Source organism: Ruditapes philippinarum, unplaced genomic scaffold (assembly GCF_026571515.1).
Source record: "Ruditapes philippinarum isolate M1 unplaced genomic scaffold, ASM2657151v2 ctg10458_1_1_1_1, whole genome shotgun sequence".
Lineage (NCBI taxonomy): Eukaryota > Metazoa > Mollusca > Bivalvia > Venerida > Veneridae > Ruditapes > Ruditapes philippinarum.
Genome location: NW_026857067.1, coordinates 25,836 through 49,413, shown reverse-complemented (window position 1 = coordinate 49,413; position 23,578 = coordinate 25,836). Strand labels below are relative to the sequence as shown.

Sequence of the window (23,578 nt, the reverse complement as noted above, 5' to 3'; positions counted from 1 at the left end):
CACTATACCCTGTCTTGTGAGCTGATACGATTCAATGTGCACAATGACTCGCGATTACAACCACGTGTAACTTCTGTTTGTTGCACTTCCATAAAAATCATTAAAACTACCTCACTGTGCTTGTTTTTGGGCACATATATTTATTTTATTGTTTACTTATCTCGCAATAACATAATGTAGAGATGTTTAAACTGGCAGTGTATCTCGCAATAACATAATGTAGAGATGTTTAAACTGGTAGTGTAACATATGCTTTTCATGGTCCTATTTGTTAGTTTTGTTTCAGTTATAGAACTCTTCAATTTAATTAATCAATTTTCATTTCTTTAGTCACTAATAATACTTCAATGCCAAACGGAAAACGTATTTTTTATGTTTCTTCCTTATCGGTAAATAATCAATTTCTGCACGCATTACACTTTTTAACATTTTTCTAGGTGATGACGATGAAGAGATAGATCCTTTTCTCTGTTCGGGGAAAGTAAAACACATTAAAACATTAATTGAATCAGGCAGGCTGCCAAGACAAAGAATACTTGATGAGATGTGTCAGATTTTTGGGAGGAAATCCAAAGCGATTATCGTCACATGCAAGGCAATTTGTGAATATATCAAATCAAAACATGTCGCTATTGCATATGTTTGGGCTGCGTATACAATTGAAAACCCGCAAAGAATAACTTTTGTAATAACTGTGAAGCACAAATCAGAAGGTAACAAAAGTAAAGAGTCTGTACGTTTAGAGAAATTGATCCAATATTCATTTGTCAAACAATACGCTGACGATTTTAGCTTAGAAGGCTCTGAGGTAATTAAGCAACAGGCTTCACGTGCTGCGAAATTAAATGAAGAATCCTATGAAAATCTTCAGACCTGCATTTCAAAACACTCTGAAGATTTGATGAAGAAGCACAAGTATCTGTCGATTATATCTGCATGTCCAAATAGATCAAGAGGATTTGGCGCTTCCTGGAATTTGCTGCCTGAAAATTGTATTGTCCTTTACGTCCAGAAAAAGAATTACATTCCAATTGATGAAGAACCATTTAAAACAAATTATGACAGTATTCCAGTTGATGTTAGAGAAGGTGCCTTTATTCCATTCGGACGTACTGCCAAAGACCTGCTTGATCCTGTTAAAATGGGAAGTCAAATAGGTGGAGATATTCTTGAAGGAACTCTTGGGTTTTTCATAGATCATCCTCAATTTGGAATCTGTGGACTGACATGTGCACATGTTCTTTTAACACGTTGGGAGATGACTCAACTGAAAATAAATCATAGCGGTACGTTGAAATGGCCATTACATAGAATGTGCAAAAATGTATATCAGCCTGCTGACAAACGATCTGTATTAGGACACACTGTTCAAGTTATTTACAAAAAAGGTTCAGACGAAAATTATGGAATGGATGTAGCTTTGTTCAAAATCACGGACAGGCATCCCAAATCTCCAAGTTTTCCCGATGAGACAGGTAATATCAGTTGTCCATGTACGTTCCTGTCTGTAATTATTGTTTCTTAAAATAATTTGAAAAGTTTTATTGACCAATATTTATATTTCTATACCATAAATCTGTTGAATACACGCCTTCATATAGCATCTTTGTCTCTATGTTTTGGATTGAAATCAACTTCAAGTTTTGACGTTGGCGGTAACACCGTCAATGAACAATTTGAATTGAGCCTGCAGCTTTTTCAATTTTGTCGGGTTTTTTGTCTTCTTTATGATTCCGTTATTGTCCATTGTAAGACAATAAAACATCTAATTTTAACTACTTTTCTACGTTTGCATGATTGAAATTTGCTCACTTCTTTTTGTGACTGAAATCAAAAAATGAAATGTAAAATGCAAATTATTTGTATATTACGTGAAATATGTGTTAATATGTGTTAATTATTATTTGATGAAATATATGACCTCAAATTATTATTCAAAGATGTACCAGTTCGATTTATTATTCACTGTTAACTAATTAACACATTTATTATATACTTACCATCAAATTGTTGTTGGCTTCTTTTCACAGGATCAAATGTTGCTACAAGTATTAAATACGACAGTTGGCGGATGTGTAGCATCGACAGACTGAATAAGAAGGAGGATAATCATGTCATAAAATTTGGATCAAAAACCGAATTACGTCATGGAATAATAAAATTTGATACTACCTCAGTAAAATCGTTGGATGCATCCCCACTTGTTCATGGATATGCCCCGATACAACTGTTTAAGCAAATTGAAGTTAAAGCTCGTGAAAATGGCATTCCTTTTGCTGAAAATGGCGATTCAGGTGCGCCTGTGTTCGTTGTTGAGAAAAATTCACAAAATAAATGTATAGGGATTGTAGAGGGAGGTACATCATACGGGACAGTAGTCGTCACACCTATCGTCCCTATTTTAGCAGAGCTTGATGTACCTTGCTTAAAAAGTTTTGACACTGAAAGAGAATTTTCAAATTTCCAAAATAAAATAGAAAATTTAGAAACACGTGTACAAACATTTGGTAGTGACATTCACAGCATAACCAATAATATGCAAACCGTTAACCATGAAATTCAGAATATTAATAGAAGTTTGCAGGCTGTTGATTTACCAAACATGAGCGGCGATATTCAGATGATGAAACAACTTCTGTTGAATCTTACTCAAAAATTTAACTCATCATCGGCAAACTCGCAAAATGATCAACATGGTCAAAATTGAATTATAAGGATAATGAAAAAAAAAAACAATAAAAAACAAAGCATCGTTAAGGAGATGAAAGCATAAGTGTTTAAAAATCGATTTAAGAATCGTATTTGTCAAAGATAAAGTTGGAAAATGCTTAATAGGTTCAAAGTTTGCTTAAAGAAATCGCAATCACTTAGATTTCGTTTCTCGTCATTTCCGAGATCTTTATTTTGATAAGGATTATGAGACATTCTAAATTGGAATTGACTTTCTAAAACATTTGTGTTTTCCTTAAGATTGTTTCACATTAAATTGTTGTCTCAGTGAAAACAAGCTATTTATATTCTCGATATAGCAAAATTTGTACCTGTTTTTTTATAGTTCACAATTTTCAAAAAATATATAAATTATAGAAAACATCATCCATTACGTCTCACTTTAAGCTCACCTAAGATGACCGGATATTTCCGTCACATTTCGGCTTTATAAATTTATTTTTATATTTTATAATGTGATCGAGATATTTTTCACTTATTTCTCTTCTCAGAAATATTATCAAAGTCGCCATGCTCATGCAAAATATGAGTCTTCTTTCAATTCTGAAATAACTTTTTTTTTTAATTTTACTTTGGTTAAAAAAGAAAAAATGAGTAGAAATAAATGATATACTAAATCCAGTTTTCAGGTGATACATTGTTCAACTTTTTAAGTGCCCATATTTTATGAGATGGTAATTTTTTTTTACGAATAAGTATTGTTGTACTTTATTTTAATGATGCTGTCATAGCTGACCTCTTGAATTTTACTGTTATAAATTAAATATATAGTGTCCATTGTATGTTATGGAAATTGATTGTATATAGAATGTGTATACAAATTTTGATAAAAGATGTGGTTTTATTTATGTGATAATGTCATTGTGTATGCACTGTCTAATTTCTAAAAGTTGAAGTCTAATCATTATTTACTATATCCGTTATATAAATATATGATATATGTGAGAAACGCTGACTACAACGATTAAATTGAAACCTTTCTAATTTATATTATACAATTTATGCTTAATACTCAGACATTTAATAGTTGTTTACTAAGCGGATTTAATGTGTTCTTCTAAAAGACGTATGGAACAGTGACGTACATACATCACGGGGGAGAATCACTCCGTTCGTTACCCAAACAAACAAGATGGCGGATGCAGCCGAAAAGTAAGTTTTTCCCTTTTTCCTCTGAAATTCGTAATGTTCTAGTGTAAAGGTACATATATCAACCTTATCCACAATTTTCCGGGCACAAAGGATTTTATTTCATGATGTTATGTCCCGTTCTTCATCTGAAATGCGCGTCATCAGAATCGAAGCGAGAGAATTTTCCATCGGTTTGATCATGGTAACGTACGGCATCTTCTCTAAAATTCAATGTTTCGTTGATATATGTATATTTACTGAAACCACTGAATTTAAAAGTTGAAATATGTCGTCATCTAAGCATTCATGCCCATTCTTACTAGAATAACCGCTGTTAATGTTCATATCAGGGCATTTCCTGGAAATGATAACGTATGGCGCACAAATATCAATGATTAAGTACGGCGCGTTCTTCGGCTTAATGGATTTACCTTATATATCAGTTATTTTTGGATAGAAAAGTAATGTTTCTTGGTCAGGTCTTTCCAGACATAAGATCGTGGATATGTAGAACTAAATAAAGAAAATGAATATTATTTAGTGTTTGCATAATAATATCTGTCCGGATAGAAATATCTAAATCCGATATGTAATCACGATTGATATGTTTTCTTGCATATCATACACGAAATAAAGTAGATATCCAACTTTTTGTGGTTTGTAAAGTGTCATCAAAAGTTATACTTGAACCCAAGTTTCAAATATATTTGTATAGATAAGTGTTCATCCATGCTGTTCTATCGAAATCAGAAACATGGACTGAGGCGATAGCGATCGGAGAATGTTTTTTTATTTCTGTAGAACAGCTACTAACATATATATAGTGCTTCATAGAACCGCGTTTGTAAAAAATAGTCATTAATTTTGCATAAATTTTGTACATGCGCTTTCGTGGGCCGCTTTTGAATATGAATTAAGGAAATATGACGTCAAAAGGCCAACCTATATTAATTTTGTATTTATGGATAAAAGATATACATGCAGTTCAGATTTAAATCCTGGCGAAAAAGATACTGCTCCTGTTAAAGTAAAAACCAAGACAAAATGGCAATTAGTATATTTTTATTACTTGTGTTGGAAAAAAAATATAGTAAAACAGAATCCCTAAAGAAAGCCCAACACGACAAAATTGAAAATGTTGTAGGCTCGGTTTGATTGAGCCTGTTCATGGACGGTACTGGAAAATGCAAGTTACCCCTAGCACCGGCTTAAGCAGAATTCAGCATTTAACACTTTTGAATTTAGAATTATCCGCAGATGTGTTCATACGGCGGTTATCATGGAACCTTCAATGTGACACAGTAGTGCCATTCCATGAAAAGCGGCGTATGGTCCCCTAGTAACAGAATGCTTTTGTCCTAAACGAGAAAACAATAGGCGGAACTAAATAAAATGGAATTTTGAAAGGGATCTTAGGTTATGAAGCCTGCATATCACATATAAGACGTCAAAAGACAAATTTAAAAAGCAGGCAACATATCCTAAGGATGATTATACAGTATTCAAGTAGGAATACTGGAACCACCAAAGTTGAAAAAGGCCAAATAGAAGAAACAAAAAGTACCACATTACATGTATACACGACAACAATGTCGTGCTGAACAATCTTCAAGGATCGAAAATATAACATCATTGATTAAATGTAAGGGGAGACTTTCCACAGCCGCCTAACGGCACGAATAACACGGAGTCTTAAGTTTCTAATTTCTGTAGAACAGCATGGATGAACACTTACATATGCTTCGTAAATACTATTTTCATAGAAACGTAGTAATTTTTATAAACATTCTTTCATTAAGATAATGACGTCATCTGAGCGCATGAGCTGTCTGGCACTAAAGGTTTCAGGCGGGTTTTCCGGCATGGATAAAAACATCGAAATCCAAATCCGATTTGAAACTTTATATTTCGTAGTCGGTAAATGTTTACCACTAGAAATTAATAAGCAAATTTCAATGTCACTCTTTTATTGCCGAGTTTTTTTTAAAGAAATAGACTGTTTTTGTTGGGGCATTTGTGGAAAAAAACGCCAGAAAATGATAGGCAAATCTAAGAATTGCATGTCACTGTTTTGATCAAATTATGGCGTTCCTTTCATTAACATAAAAAACAAACTGTAGGGCTAGGTCGTGCAAATATCTGGCGTCAAAGTGGCGTTTCAATATTAACCGCCCCTCAAATAAATAGCAAATTTCTTGTTACTAAATTCATTGAACTTTTTCGTATAACATTATTTTTAACAAATTCAGTAAATTCAATATAGAACCTATACTCATTCATTATTCTCTGTTATTTTTTTTCTTTCAATGAGCGACCACATTGAATTAACACAGACTCATTTCATCTGGATGTAAGTTAGTCGCAATAAGTTTAAATAGAATATGAAGACAACAATACCCAAATATGTCCTGAAAGTGGAGGCTTTTTTATTCTGCATTATATACAAAACATTCGCAAACTATACATGTGTGTTTTAATTGGTAGATAAAGGTTGGAATATGTATATTCACAACGAATATATATGGGGTAGCATTGTTCAATTATTTATTTCTGAAGTGATAAATATTTTTTTGAGATATCTTTTATTTCCTACATACAAATAATTCATTATCAGCTGACTGGACAAATGAAAATCCACAAGTTGAAAAATGCGCCGTACGTTATCATTAATATTCAGTACGCCATACGTTATCATTTCAGGAAAATGCCCCGATATTAATATCTACAGCAGTAAATCTAGCCATAATGGACATGGATGCTTAGATAACGACCAAGTACAACTTTTTAATTCAGTGGTTTCAGTTAATATACATATTTGTAAACGAAACAGTAATTTTGAGAGAAGAAGCCGTACGTTATCACGATCAAACCGGTGGGAAATTCTCTCGCTTCGATTCTAGTGACGCGCATTTCAAAAGAAGTACGGGACGAAACATCATGAAATAAAATCCTGTGTGCCCGGAAAATTGTGGAGAAGGTTATTATATATATCTTTAACATTACGAATTTCAGAGAAGAAAGAGAAAAAAAAAAAATTTTTGGCTGCATCCACAATCATGTTTGTGTGGGCTACGAACGGCGTGATTCTCCCCCTTGATGCATATGGCAGTTGATAACTAATATTTTCTAACACAACCCTAGATGGGAAACTTTAAAGTTTTCTTTCGTTCTAATCCCTTTCAATTTTATTTAACAACTATATTCATATAAAGTGTAATATATGTTAAATATTGAAATGAATATGTTTAAACTAACACAACCTTCGTTTTTCCCCTATTGAACATAGGACCGAAAGTGTCTGTAAATACGACGATATGATATTTTTTTAGCAAGTAAAAATGCGACACGCTGAAAATAATAACGAATTCAAAATAAATGCGACACCATACAGCTTGTTATCAGATACGAAAACATTTACTTGTTGTTGTCGAGTTAGAATTGGAATAATATATCCCAAGTAGTGAATTTATCACTTAACAAAAATCACTTTTTGTCGTTCGGACGAGCAGAATTTTGTCACTCGGGTCACGTCCTTTTAAATTATTCCCTCGCGTGCCAATTCCAAACAGTTATTATATGATCAAAGCACTGTTGGTGATATTTTATTTCTGAAATATAATAAATATCTTAAAATATGTAAATGGGGACACCGGCCTTGTTTTCGAGTAGCCCTCTTCTCATTTCTTTTTTTCTATTTTGAATTTTTATTTTTTATTTTTTTATAGTTTTTATTATCTGATTTAACTTAAAAGAAAATTACTAATACAGATATCTGTTGCACCTTATGTTTTCAATTTTCATCTTCGATTATTAAAAAACCATGGATTTTATTTAAGCAATTGTTCATTTAATTCATTATAGATATGGATATTGAACATTCTTTCAGAAAAATGACATTTTTATGAAAATGTACATACGTTTGAGTAAAGTTGACGAAAAAATAAACTACTTATGAATAATTCTTGTAATTTTACACACTCATTCAAAGTGACTTTAGATATATTAAAAGCAGAAAATGTATGGTCATCTTAATCGAAGTTGTGAAATTGCCTGCGCTTGAACAATTTTAAATTAAAGGACAGATAACTCAAAAATGAGGTCGGTGTTTCCAAATGTAAGATTGTCACATATTAAATGACACTTGATCGCGCATTTTGAATAAATTTCAATACACATTTTTTTTTTACAACCTTGTCCGCCATGCTGCCTTGAATTCAATGCTCGTGACGTATTGGTGGCAGGAGTTGCATAATTCAGAGATATAAATTGTCAACAAATAGCATAATTCGGTTAGAATACATTGGTTACGCCTGCTTGGAATACTTTCTTACGAATGGCAATTAGCTAAATACATGTTTACTCGTGATGGATTTCGGAAATTTCGTTGGCACAAAACATGTCGACCTCACCGTTTTAGGTAATTTCGTTTATAGATGACTCACTATTTAAATGGTTTCCGAAAGATATATCTATTGTGCTATGTTTGCAAGTATAAGAATAAAAATATGTCTGATTTCTTTAAAAAAAATGCAAGAGCAAAATGTTGACCGTGTCGGGGCAATACGCTATGGCGAGTTATTTGTATATTTTATATAGTAAGCGGGTGCTGGGTAGTTATTTTGTTATTTATGGTCGAAGGAAGATTATTTAATGATGATCTGACCATTATCAGCAAGGCAAATATGACGAACACACGTGGTTCAAATTATCAGATAAGTGCCTTGACACATAATCTATTTGTTAACAAAATAGCACATGTGACTGTTTGTGGATTCAAAACAGGTCAGAGCAGATATCTTTCAAAATAGCATATGTTAGTTGCTTGTTTGGTTTTTTGACTTCCATATATGATATGTCCTAAATAAGAGTTGAATAATTTTCATTGTTTTATGTTTTGTTTTCAACAAGTATAGTTTATTTTTCTCTTTTTGAATACCATTTTGTGATTTACATTGAAAAGCTAAATACGGTCATCATTTGCACGTGCGCATTTGTGGAAATGTTCATCGTCTTTATGCATAATAATATCAAATAAATGTAGTATATTCATTACATGAAATGGCGTTGTGTTTTAGCAATAGAAAAAAATAATTAAAAAATAATTCAGTAGATCAACAAGATTTTCATTAGCTGACAAGGAAAGATGCACATCGGTGCATGACATATGAACATTGTGCAAATCTGATCCTTAACAGCAAAATCCCTTTCGTTATATGTCTACATTAATATTGACTGTCAGTTATTTTTGTTTTCATATCAAAATAAAGAAGTGAATGTTATCATATTTTAGTGATTGTGTTATTGTTTACAGTTAAATAGAAGAATTGCACGGTATCAGATGACTTGGATTTATATATGTATTTGCGTTTAGTTACTATTTGTTTATAACCATAGATCATATAATGTACGTGTGAGAGGGTGTGATTTATACTGTCTTTACAATTATGGATATAATAGATAGATCCCTATATGTGCCTGACCAGGGTCTTTCAAATAGAATGGTCCGGAAACGAGCTATGTAAACCCTTCTTGCTGCAATTAAACATGTCTCGGCAGAACTCCGTAAAATTTGCTCCGACTCCAGACCATTCTATTGTAAAGACCCTGTCCTAACCTATCTTAATCAAATCATAAGATATGTGAATAACTAAGAATTTCGCAACAATCTCAATGTTATTTGTAAAATCTATTGTTATTCAAATAAAAGGTTAGAGTAGAAATTTGTCAAATGTCGAATAAACATAATTATTTATTTTTTTTTGACTGATTGAATAAAAGTTAAATCATTTATGTTAGTTTGTTGTCTTGTTGCAAATACATTACGTTTTTTTACTTTTTAGAGCATTTTGTCTAATTTATACAATAAGAAACCCAAAAGGGTCACCATTTGCAAGTGTATATAGCAATGTTAAATTTGTAAAACTATGCCTATTTGCATAACTGACGGCCATTTAACCGAAACGTTCCTCTTCGATAATACTATGCCAAACGTTTTGTCGAATTCATAGAACAATCGATAAAACCTCCAATAGTTCTACAGGCACTTTATTAGCAGAGAAAGAAAGATGCCTACCAATGTATCATAAATATATCAAAGAATACTATTTGCCACTGTCGGTTTCTGTTTAACTAAATAACAGACTTCCATAATCGGACTAAGGGAGTCTTGAATGACAAACATTAAAGGTTTAACATGAATTCTATCAAGGCGATAAAAAGTTGTTGTAAAATGAATAAATTATCGTCGATGTTCTAAGATGTTCATACACATTGACAAATACATGTATACCAAGCCATATGAAGTAATTTAAAAAAAAACATTCGTCTCATAAGGGTCAGCTTGTTTACATAATATTAAACTCTTACAGACGTTTAAAGGTTCCTGTCAGAAATTACATTGCATTGAGTTTAGATGTTTACCAATTTAAATAACATTATCTTACCATGGTATAGAGGAAAAGCCCACATGAATGATAACTAATGAATCATTGAATTCAACAAAATCTCAACTTGAATGTGCTACTGCAAAAACTATAATGTTCAGGTATTTAAGTTGTAACATGGCATTGCAGTTACTTACAAACTTGAAAATAATTCTTTCACCACGGATCAAAACAGTCCTTACCCTATACATCACTTGTCAGTCTTCGAAGTGAAAAAGCGTACTAAAATACTTAAAGTTTCAAATCTCTTTAAACACCAAAAATATTTAAAAAAGAAAAAAAGGGTATCTCTTAAGAAAGTCCAAAACGGCAATATTGAAAATATTGCAGACTCATTTTGATTGAGCTTGTTCATAAATGGTGCTGGTAACAACTTGCTACCGTATCCACGCCCCCTAGCACCAGCATAAACAAAATTCAACATTTAAACATGTTCTATAAAACCTAGCCTAGTGAGGCTCCACACTATATCTTCATCTACTTCATTCCAATAACCAATAGCCCTAGTGGAAAAAAGAGTTTTGTCGTATTGACTGGTTGATTCTTCAGTTTCCTGTACCTTGCAGATGTGTTCACAGGTCACATCATCGTTAAAAGTGAAAACAAATGTTTGCATTAATGTCACCAATCTTGTATATAATTTCATAAACTTGTATAGGTCACCCTTTCTCTTTTTTACTGGGGGTTTTGGGTGGGTTTTAAATTTTCAGAAGGGTAAAACCCCTTGTTTTTTTAACTTTTTTAAAATTTTACAAATTTGGGATGTTTTTTTTCCCAAATTGATCCCAAAACAAAATATCAAGGGTCAACCAAAAACCTAATCGGGTGATTTATAAAAAATTACAAAAACGTAAAAAAAACTTATTTATTAAAAAAAATATTTTGTAAAATGCCCGGGAAAAATTTTGGGTTTTTTTAACCATCTCGAAAAGTTTTAAGATCAGTTTTTAAAAAATTTATAAATAAGTACATTTAAAATTTCTTTGAAAAAGGTTGCTCTTTTTGGTTTGGACTTCTTTTAATTTTAAAAAATTTATCCTTTTGTATTTTAAGCAATTTGAAAATTAAAATTTGTGTTGTGTGCGTTTTTTAGGGTTTCCTTTTTTCCCTTTTTTAAATTTTATCCTTTATTAAAACATTTTAGGAATAAAAAACTTTTTTTTACTAGGGGTTTACCCCCAGACCCCCAAATTTTTTAAAAAACCTTTTTAAAGAGTGCCCTTTGGTCTGTAAAAAAACCTGTTAAAACGGAAAATTCTTTTTATCATCAAATCATCGTTTAATAAAAGGTTTGACTTATTTTTGTATGAACCTCTATTTTTTTTCATGGAAAAAAAGAATTATTTTGAAAACGTCACAGGGTTTTTCTGGGAATTTAATTTAAAAGGTTTAATTTAACCGCCTCTGGGTCAAAAAAGGGCACCGTTTTTGGTTTGTAAAAAAAATTTAAAATTTCTCATAACCTTAATGCCAAGATTAGTAGCTTATCTTTATCAATTACAAATTTTTTATGCAAATATGTAACCGGTGCCCAAACCGTGCCCCTTTTTCATCTTTTTTGGAAAACCTTTTTACTTTAAATGTCCCGTAGACAAAAATGCATAAAAAACTGTGCCTTTGGGACAGTTTAACAAAATTGTATAACCATAATTTTCAAAAAATTGTTAATTGCATTTTAGAAAAGGTTAAAAATTCTAAAAAATTTTAAATTATAACCCAACCTGGTCATTGAAAATTTCCGTTGGTGTACTTTTTTTAACATTTTTTTCATAGACCTTTGAAACGGGCCCAAATAACTAATAAAAAAAAACATTTTCTACTCAGTAAACAAAGGCTTTGGCCTGGACATTAGCATAAAACCCTTGCCCAGAAAAAAGGCCTAAAAAATTTATCATAAAGTCTTTAAAATTCAGTAAGTTTTGTAAATATATGTTAAAGCTGTTCTCATCCCCCCTCTTTTAAAAAAAGGGTCAAGGTAATTTTAATTCAATTTATAATTTTTGATCACATACAAAAAGAAAATGACAAAAAAGTAAAAAAAGGCCCTTTTTTGGGGAGAAATTTTCCCTTAATTTTAAAGAAATAAGAATACAGCCCCCTTTTTCCAATGTTACTTAAAAAAGGCGCCCAAAAGGGTTAAAATAACTGGATCTATCCCCCCATAGAAGGGGTTTGGGTTTACCCAAAACTTTTTCGAAGATTGTTAAAAGGGGTTTAACTGTGTTGTTTCCCGAAAAACCCCAGGCAAAAAAACCCAAAACAACGTCAAAGTTCAATATCAGGAACAAATCTGTACCGGGGGTCCATACCTGAAAGTAAAATTGATCAGATTTTATGGGGAAGGTTATAAATTTAAAAGGGGTTTTCCAAACCCAGTTATAAAACCACGCAGAAACTTTAAAATTAATAAAAAATTTAAAAGCATGAATTTTATTTAATATTTATCTCCGATTAAGTATCATTAAGAGAAAACAAAACAAAAACAAAATTATAACAAGATATGATATCATGATAATGACACTAAGTTGGCATGACTTCAACAAGTAGAAAAATATATTATATAGGCATATTACATAGAAACCATGCATAATGAGCACCAGTACAATGAATATACCATTATGACAAATGTTTGAGACAATAAAAATGAACTTGAAATGGCAAACCTTTTTCGTCCACCTCATAATCTCAGCTTATTAAAGTTAATATCGTTGTAACTAAAAAACAATCTAAACACCATTCTTAAATGAAGATTACAGTACAGAATGTAAACTAAAGAATGATTTGATGTATGGAGAACATACAATATCAATGTATTTAAACGAAATGTTGAAACCATAAACTTTGGGAAAATGTCTGCAAAGGACGGACAAGTGAGTCGGAAAGAAAGGCTTTAACATGAAAGATTGCACTGATGTATAATGATTATGTAAAGATAGATTTATAACGTTAGAAGGTAAAGAAATAAGGAAATTGTCGAAAATAAAATGGGAAAACAAACAACAACAACAACAAAAACATATAAGACACGAATAATGATTTGAGACACTGTTTGATACAGATAAAAATACGAGTATATAAAAAGACAGAGTCGGGAACTTTAAAAAGTGTAATCACTGTCTTGTGTTATAAGTGCACTTAAGTTGCAGTGCAGGAACTGTTCATTTTAGGCACTGCCGTATCAAAACCAAGCAGCAACAATAGCAACATAATAAACCCACAAAAATTCATTAAGTATGTTTGCCAAACAATATTCTTTTCATTCCAGCAAAGTTTCTCTCTTAACCGTTTCGAAATTAAATGTATTTTAAAATGTTTTAAATTTCTTATACTCATTATTTACCCCCATATAAACTCGACTTGTACATTGTAATACACACAACATTGTTAATGATTAATACTTTACACAAAAAAAAAAAAAAAAAAAAAAAAAAAAAAAAAAAAAAAAAAAAAAAAAAAAAAAAGGGGTTTATCCTCCTGTCTTGTTTTTTCAAGACTTTTCTCCCCCCCGATTTTCCCTGCTTTCCCCTTTTAGCTTCCCCCTTTTTTGTCAAGTTTTTCGTTCACCCTCCACTTGAAATTTTCTGCTTTCCAAAAGTTAAAAACTTTTGGTTTGTACCGGAATTTTTAAACCGGGCCAACCCCTCGCATCCCCCAAAGAATCAGCTCCCGGGGGGAAAGGGTTTCGAGTATCCATGGAAACCGGGTTGATTTTGTTCAAAAAATTTTGGGTTAAAAAGTGGCTGGCCGATTTTTTTTTTGAAACGTTTCAAAATTTTCTGAAAAATAAAATTTTAAACTTTTTTTTTTTTTCATTTAAATAAAAATTTTTAAAAAGTATAAGGTAAATTATTTTTTTAAAAAGTCCATAGTTTAACCTTTAAATTACTGTAATAAAGCTTTGAAAACTTCATCTAAAAATTTAACTATCGGGCTTTTGATAAAAACCTTTAAAAAAAACCAAATTTTTATAAAAAAAAAAAATCAAAAAACTACAAAATCAAGAAATACTCGGCCGAAGTCAAATTTGGGTAACTTGCATAACAAACCCATGAAACCGAAAACAGAACTTTTAAATTCGTCCTCAATTTTTTATTTAAAGTTTATTTTCCCCGCATTTTTCCCCCCCCAAATTTAATTTCTTTTTAAGTTAAAAACAAATTACAAACTTTATTTGATTTTAATCAAAAAGGGAATGAAGAATGGAATTTATAAAAAAACATTTTTTCCACGGAAAATTTTGCAACTGAAAATTTAAGGTCAAAAATTCGTGTCAATCGTTTTTTTTCCCCGGTTCTAGAAAGAAATAATACTAGAAACCCTGAAAGAAAAACCAAATTTCAAACGAAAAAGTATAAAAAAAGGGCGTATTTAAATTTTTAAATTTTGTTTATACATGAAATTTTTTAAAAGGGCTTTTAAAGGAAATCAAAAATTTAAAAATTTTTGGTTTTTATATTTTATTATGACTTATATTTTCTTCCAACACGCTTGAAATTTAAAAAAATCAACATTTAAAAAACCCTCACTATAACGGAAGCTCTTCAAAATTTAAAACCCCAAAAAGGCTATTTTTTTTTTTAAAAATGCCAAAAATTCTGCCTTTTTTCATTTCAAAAACTGTTAAATTTTAAGCAAAATAAAAGGTGAAATCAGACGCATTCGGCCAAAAAAATAGTTTTTCCGCAAATTTTTGATCAAATTTTTAATGTTGGGAATTTGGCAAGGTCCCATTCGAAAAATGACCCAGGGGTCGATTTGTAGCACGGTCAAACTTAAATTTAACACGGCATCCATTATTATAATTCCTGTTATCTTTTGATTGGTAAATTTGAATTAAAAAGAATAATAAAATGTTAGACTATCAATGTAAAATATAGAAAACTTTTTTTTACATTTTAGTTATTAAACATTAGCAAATTCCAATTTCAGTGTTGATCGTCTGAAGCGAGCAACTAAAAATGAATCTTGCATTTCATGCGATCCAAAAAATAAGATTTGGGATTGGTTTAAACACAAGTATATTGTCATATATTCTTGATAACAATTAGTAAGGGTTACATTTTATGATAATCGTCTGCTAAATTTATGATTCCTTTTCGATGTTTGAGCATCAAAATTCCTTGTATAATTTCTTTTAAATTTTCAGCATCATTTCTTGCGACTGTGTATTCACGAGCAAAAAAATTTTGGCCAAAATTTTGTTAAGAATACCCGGAATGCTAAAATTTTCCGCCCGGCATTTTTTTCCTCCAGGGGACTTATTGAAAGTTTTCTTTAAACCCCCGACAACCTCAGAAAATTCTTGCCAATTTAAGATGATTTTTAAAAAACCCGAAATGTTTTTAAATTAAAAATTCTCACACCAATAATTTTTATAATTTTGACAACCCAAAAATTTTCCCCAAAATTTTTTCCCATTTGATTTTTAAATATTAAAAATTTTTGAATATTTACTTCAAATAGGGAAAGGGATTTTTTTTAATTAAACTTTTTAACTTTTTCCCCAAGGTTTTGCCGCCCGCGTAATGCCTTTCGCAGTGAATTATTACTAAATTTTTTCCCAAAATTAAAATTTAAAAAAAAAAGGGGGCCCAAACAAATTGATTGCTAAAACTTTTGGGGCAAAAACGCGCTTTTTTTTTTTTAAAGTGATGAAAAAACGTTTCCCTTTTTGCAATAAGTTATGAAAAAAAACAAATGTTTTTTGTTTTTAAAGTGATGCAAACGTCCTTTTTGTTTTTAAAGTGATGCGAGAAACTGCTTTTTTTAATTAGTGATGCGGAACGCTTGGGTTTTTAATTATGATGCCGAGAAAAGCTGAACATGCATGCATTAACGTCAACTTAAAATATAGTCCTTTTGGGTTTTAATTTTTTTAAAAAATTTTTGGGGAAACGAAAAAGATTATAATTCTATTTTTAGCATGAAAAATTTTGTAAATAAAAACTGGGTTGCTTTAAAAAATTAAGAAAAATATTTTTAACACTATTGCTATATGGTTAAAATAAAATCCTCAATTTGATAGAAAACAAAAGACATGCATTCCCCCTCGCTGCCTTATCATTGAAAAAAAACAAATATGTACCCCTAGACCATCCAAAAATTTAAAAAACTGTCAATATAAACAGTATCTGCAACAAATTAAAAGGGTTTCATGGGAAAACCATAAAATTTAGCTTAAATATTTACAGGACGGGAGGAAACCCCCATTTCCCTTTACTCCAAAAAAACCCACTGTTAAAGCGGGGTCCCTTTACCTCTTTCATCCAAAAATGGAAAGCAGAAAAATATATTTAAAAAAAAACCTTATAAGAAAACTTTCCCGTGCAAAATTTATGCTGATTTAAAACTTGTAAGATAAAATGTATAGTCATTTGTATAATGGGAAAAATAAGGTCGACTGCTTTAAATTTTATGTTGGTACTTTTTAAAGGGCCATTAGCCTTTGAAAATTTTACCCAATTTTAAATTTCCCTTAAAAAGCTTTTTATTTTTTGGAAAATTTTTTACAACTTTTTAAAAATAAAACTCATTTTGGGATATACATTTTACTATCTTTTGCAACTTTAGCTATGTTTTCAATCCGTATAATTTTTAAAGGGAAATTTGAAATTTTTTATGGAAGTTTAAAATACTATATTTTTTTTGTTTAATTTTTTAAAAAAAAATTTTAAAATAATTTACTTTTCCGTTTCGCTCCAGAAAAAAACCCTTTTTATTATTTACTTTTAAAAAAAAACAGCGTTCCATGGCTGGGGAAACAAAAATGCGTTTTTGTTTTCCCCAAAAAAAATTGTAAACAAATACCGCCCCTTTGGGAAAAGAAAAAAGTAAAGTTTTTTTTATAAAATCTTTTATTGGAAATTTACTAAAACCAGATATATATATATTAATCATTCAATTTCATATCATTTCTCAATGGTCAATTTGAGGTGAATTAGTACTTTATGCAAAATGTGTTTTATAATTTTACCTGTGCATTACCATTATACATTTTGGAAAGGGAATATTTCACTAATAAAATTGATTCTAAGATTGGCATGTTTTGTGTTTTACCTTGGGAAGATATAGCAATGTTTGTTATCCCTTAAAAATTTTTTTGTTCTATTACCACTTTTAAAAGGAATATTATTATAAACGTGGATAATCCAATTAGAAAAATAACAATAATGTGCGACCATAGATCATTTATTTTATTAACATAAAAACTTAAAAGGCAACTGTAAAATTAGGCAACAACATTTTAATTGCTATTCATAGGATTTATAAAAAGTGCCGACTTTTTTTTATTCCAAAAATATGACATTGCACATAACTGTTTTTTAATTCTAAATTGATCATTCCTCCAAAATATTTATGTTGTGCAAGATCAAATTTACGGCTGTTTTATTGTCCCATTAATTTAATATACTTGTGTTTTTATGACTCGTCCTAAGGGTAAGTTTGATTAAAACAAACATTTGGTATTCCCTTTGTGAAAATTTTGAATTTTAATGTTAAAATAAATCATTTGGTTCTACAATTTATTGCAAAAATGTTTTAAACATCCTTTTGATGTTTAAAAAGAAATAATTTTTGTTGAAAACCTCAAGCTAATTTGAATTTCAGCGATTTTTAACTTAGGTATACATTTGTTTTTGCCCCCAAGTGGTTGATAGACCCCTTAAAAGCCTTATAACAGCAGAATGTTCTGTTGCAATAGCGGTATATTCGGAAATTTGGATTAATTAAAAGAGACGAAATTTTGACTCGAAAGAACTTATTGGTGATGGGTTTTTTTTTTCAAAGTATCTGTGATGTAAAAAACCTTTTGTCAAAATGTTTTATGTAGAGCTTTTTTTATAGCAATTTTTTTAAAAACAGATAGAAGATTTATATAAGGCTTAAAATTTAACTCAGAATAAAATCTTAAAAAAAAAGAAAAAAGGGAAAAAGTTTTCGGGTAAATTTTTTTTATTTTAGATCAAAAAAATATTAAAATTATTTTACGATGGTTTTAAAACAAAACTATAAATGGATTCAAGTAAAAAACAGAAATAAAAAAGAAAAATAATTTTTTACATAAAACCCCATTCTCTCCCTCTCATTTGATGCGTTTTTTGAATTTTATTATAATCTATTCACTTTCAGTCTTTATTTATCTCTAAGCCATTTAAGCGGGGTAAAAAAATTTAATAGTTTGATGTTATTTTTTGGATGGGTAAATACAGCCTAAAAGTTAAGTCTGCATAATGTAGAGATAATAATAAAATGTAAAAAAATTATAAAATAGTAAAATAAAAAAAAAAAAAAACATTGTGTTAATCGCATAAAGGACAATTAGATAAGAATTCCACGCGGAATTAAAGTTTCAACATTGTTATTTTCATTGCACTCTTTTCAACGTTGTAACAATATGTTATATATTTTTTTAGCTCCAACAACTGTGAGAATACTCTTTTTGCATTCTTCATTGATAAATATACATCTTAAAGTAAATAAAATTAGATTTTTAGTTTGTGATAAAGGACTTTCATATGTTAAGCCAAAAATCATTTTCGTCTGCAGTTAATGACGGAAAAATATTCTTTTTTATTTTGAAATAGATATCAATGAGTCCTTATAAAACTACATGCCAAAACAAATGTTACGATAGGTTCGTTTTCATTTTACAAAAGGTACAAAGAGGATTATCATTATACTTAATTTTATATAAATAATAGTTAGTGCCAATTATTCTATGAGAATCCAAAATTTGAAACCAACTGTAATCCTAGAACTTTGTTATTTTAAATGCATTTCCCGTAAATTTCTTTCCATGTACTTTCCTAAAAGGACAGATCAAGCTTTTTCATCCAGATGCTTACTTGTTGGTTGTGTGTTATTAGTATTTGATAAATTGTAAGTCTTTTGTGATCCTTTATTGTAATAATTATGTTTTTTTAGAATAAGGAGGCAAAATTTTGGTCCACAAATTTTTTTTTACGTCATTTCATACTAAAATTAAATTTTGTCATCATTTCATTTAATCATTTTTTAATTCCATGAAAGATTAAAAAGTTGCAAGAAGCCTTGAATATATTATTAAATTTCTAATGAGAGAAAGCACCGTAAGAATCAAAACATAATCTCCGATATAATATACACCGGCTTTAAACCATGAATTAAGAAATATACTTTTATTGCCAAAATTAGTAATTTATCGTTATAAAACAATGGTAGTTCTGCGAAGGATTCGTTATTTATAGGATACTTATCTATATATGTAGAAAAATCATTAAAAGTGTCCTTCCAAAAACGTTTGAAATGCTTTTTGCAATTTTATTATCTATAATGTTTTCCACAGTGAAATATTTTTTGCATATTCAAATTCATTTAATAAAATAATGTTTTTCCATCAGGCATCGCTAATCATCTCTTTGAACCAGCTTATCTTTAAAGCCATTATAAAAGCATTTAAGTTTTAACATTTTTAAAACCTCCCTCTGAATAGGCCTTGACCATAAACAGTATTTTTTATTTAACATTTCCTTGCCATATAAAATCATAAAACATATTATTAAGTTTATTTATTCATGTTCTGAGGTGGTGACGTAGGGCTATAAAAAGATGGTTTAAAATTGAAATTAAAAAGCGTTTTTGATAAACTGCGCTTTTTCCTATTGGAGTGAGAAATTCCATTTCCAATGATTTTTTAATTTTTTAAAATTTAAATTAATCTTCTAGTTTTATATGTATATTGTTAAATTTACATCAAAAAAAACCCACATTTGAAATTATTTGGTTCAGAAAATCCCGTTTTTATTAAATGAGAATTTATTTTTTTCCCACCCAAATACTTTGTTTTATCAAAAATTTACATTTGTCCAATATATGGCAAATTTCGTTAAAAAAAGGCCTTTAAAGGGAATTCTTTACCCCCCCAATATTTAAATTGTATCATCCGCAAATTTAAATAAATTTTGTTTAAAAATTTTTTATATTTATTTTATTTTATCTTTTTTCTTTTCAGTTTTTTCATAAGGAGAATTTTTGGGCAAATAAATAAAGATGTAACAAAAAACGGGGTTCCCTTTTTGCTGTTCCCACCCATTTTTACAAAAATTTAAAAAAATTTACTTACAGCAGACAGTGGTCTTTTTAAAAAATTAACATCGTTTTTAAAAAATTCCAAAAAAATAAAAAGTTTTTTGAAAAAAATACCAAACAAAGAAACAAAACGTTTTAAAAACAATTAAAAGAAAAAACCCGGGGGTATTTTTTTTCGTAAAGCATAAAAGGTATAAGTCTTGAAATTTTTTCCATATTCACCCTTAAAAAATCCGGGTTTTTTTCTTTTCTAATTAAAATTTTTTAAAATTTTTTTAAATTTATTTTCAAAAGTCCCAGAAGAAATTTTTAAAATGAATTTAAAAATTATGGCTATTTTTTTAAAAAAAACTTTGGGTTTTTGGGCTTTAGGAAAAAATGAATTTTTTGTTTTAAATTATGGAAAAATTTGCCTATTATTCGTTTTAAAAAGCCCCAAAAGAATAAACTTTGTAAAAAATTCGCTGAAACCAAAAAATTGGCTTTTTTTAATTTTTATGTTAAATTAAAAAGTTGTTTTCAGATAGTTTATTTGACCTTCTAAAAGCATTTGACTCTGTTGGACTTAAAACAGGTGCTTCTATGTTTGAAATACTATTTTTCAAAAGAATCGTCATTTTCATTGTGTTTTTTTTGCCATAAATAGGTTTTGATAATATTTTTCTAATTCTTCGAGAATTGCTGTTTGTTCTTTAACAATTGTTCCGTCATCATTTTGAATTTTATAAATAGTTTTAGAAGTGTAATTTTTTTCTCTAAGCTGCAAAAGTACTGTGAGGGTTTTCACCTTCAAGAATCCACTTAACTGTAGAACGAATAAGATAGCCCTGTAATTGCGAATCATTTAAGTTATGAAGCTCTGTTTGAAGGTCCCGAAGGTGCGTCATTTTATCTTCAGTTAAATCGGCTTCTAAATCATTTATTTCTTTAATGATATTTTCTTTTGTTTAAATTAGTTTCTTCTTTACATAACTACTATATGATATAGATTTCCCTCGCAGTTCAATTAAAAGAGTTTCTAAAAACAATTGATCATTTATTGTAAATTGAATTTCATTATCTGGAATTTCAGTAATTTTGTTAACATTATAAACTGGTAATGCATATTGTATTTTTATTTCGTCAATTTTTTCGTTTATAGTATTTAAATAGTTAATGTCCTTTAATAATGAATTGTTGTGTTTCCACAAGCCTTTGCCATGTTTAAAGTCGTCTAATTTTAAGTTTAATATTACAATGGAATGGTCTGATTGGTAATTTGTAGTTATGGAAACATTTTCTACAAAGTGGAACAAAGTTGAAGTTATTAAGAAGAAATCTAACCTTGCTTGCTGAAGAGGCGTGCGTTTACGCCATGTATATTGTCTTAAAGTTGGATAAAACTCTCTAAACGGGTCAACCATATCTCTTTGACCAATATTAATCAAAACCGTATCTCTAGCTTTACTGTTATTAACATTTTTACAATTAAAAATATTGCTAGTTACAAGCTCGGTTTGAATAACGCTTCTCATAATTGGTTGCTGTTTGAGTAAGCTACCAGTCATACATCTAGCATCGACTTAAGCATTATTCGCAATTTACGTAAGAACTCTTACATGTATAATAACAACAAAAGTGCGTATGTCAAGATTACAGATCCGGTCGGGCAGGAACCATTCGCACCTGCTTAACACTCCATCTATGAACATAGCTTGATGTTTTTCAAGTTGTATTTCTTAAAGATTATTGTATTAAAAACACACTTTGTTATTTTCTAAATTGTTGACAATAATCATATTTACAATAAGATAAGTGGTAAAGATACAGATACAGAAGGAAATCATGAAGTAACTATATTGATATCAAGTCATCAATTTATCAATATTGTATGTTGAATATCATAGGAAACAGATTACTACTTTGCTTCGTGTGTCCTGAAAACACCACCGCCAGATGATTTGTTAATTCAAAAAGAGAGCACGAACAGTAGGTCCACCAGTAAACTGTGTTTGACAACCGAATTACGATTTCTACCCACAGCTGTCTTCAACAAGCTCCTAGCAGCTTGTATCAACAGATTGGCACTGCCAGAATCGGATGCGAAACATTTAATTTTCTGTGAATGTGCAGTTTTAGATTATGAAGGAAATCATACCATTCTTTTGTTTTTTTTCGAACACTCTTTCAGTTTTAAATTAAAAAAATTTAGCCCCCAAAGGAAGACCCAATCCAATCGTTTATTTTCCCCAAAAGTTTACGCTTTTTTTCCTTAGCCCATTTTTCCCCAAAGGGTTCCCAACCTTTTCCCGGGATATTGAAGGTTTTTCCCAAAAGGGTCAGTCTTCTGGGCCAATTAAAAGGGAAAACATTTTTCCGGAAGAACGATTTTAAAAAAGGTAAGATTTTTTGAAACTGCAAAGAAAAAAAAGCATTTTACATTCAATGAGTTAAACCAATTTAAACTGCTTTTGAAAGTAATGCAAGTTTATTGTGTTAAAACTTTTTAAACTTAGAACTTTTTGGGTTCATTACAAAAAATAACAATTTTTCAAGTTTGCGTTCATTAAACAGGGCCCCTTTTCCCTTGTCGATCTTGTTTACCCTTAATTAAAACCCAACACTTATTTACCCGCAAAAAAACTAAAAACTAATGTAATAAAAACCCAGTGGTGGGAGACAATGCAATAAATTAAAGTGCCCGAGCCCAATTTTTTACAAAAAATTAATAACCCCTCCCCCATTTGATAAAAATATCCACCTCTGGTTTACAATTTCCCCATGCTCTACCAAATGAGTAAATAATTAAAATTGATGATAATGCGACTTTCGCATATGTAAAACCTTTTTAAAAGAATTCCAACATATCATCATTAATCCCAACAAATTTTTATAAAATAGCTAAAACTGTTTGTTATTTTCTTTAGATGCAGAGGAAGATACTCCGGAAGAAATGTTAACAGATAAACAAATTGGTCGCATTGCTCGATACATTGGTATGGAATACCAGGTGCTTGCGTTAGAACTTGGTGTATCCAAAGCTGAGATTGATCACATTATCATGATAACCAATGATGCCGTAGACAGAATAACACGTACACTTCTTCGATGGAGAGATAAAAATAAAAAGGAAGCTACTCTGGACACTTTAGAAAAAGCTATGAAAACTGTTGGAATTGATTCGAGAACAGTTTTAAAAAAGTGCAGAATGTCTGTTGTAGATATCT

The 23,578-nt window shown here is 30.0% G+C and overlaps 1 protein-coding gene across 1 annotated transcript; it reads left to right on the top strand.

Annotated features, from left to right (window-relative positions):
- Nucleotides 1-464: 464 nt before the first annotated feature.
- Nucleotides 465-3,016, top strand: LOC132748660 (uncharacterized). Its single transcript, XM_060738268.1, has 2 exons — nt 465-1,475; nt 2,031-3,016. The coding sequence occupies exons 1-2, from the start codon at nt 545-547 to the stop codon at nt 2,705-2,707; spliced, it is 1,608 nt and encodes a 535-aa protein (XP_060594251.1). The 5' UTR covers nt 465-544; the 3' UTR covers nt 2,708-3,016.
- The last annotated feature ends 20,562 nt before the right edge of the window (nt 3,017-23,578 follow it).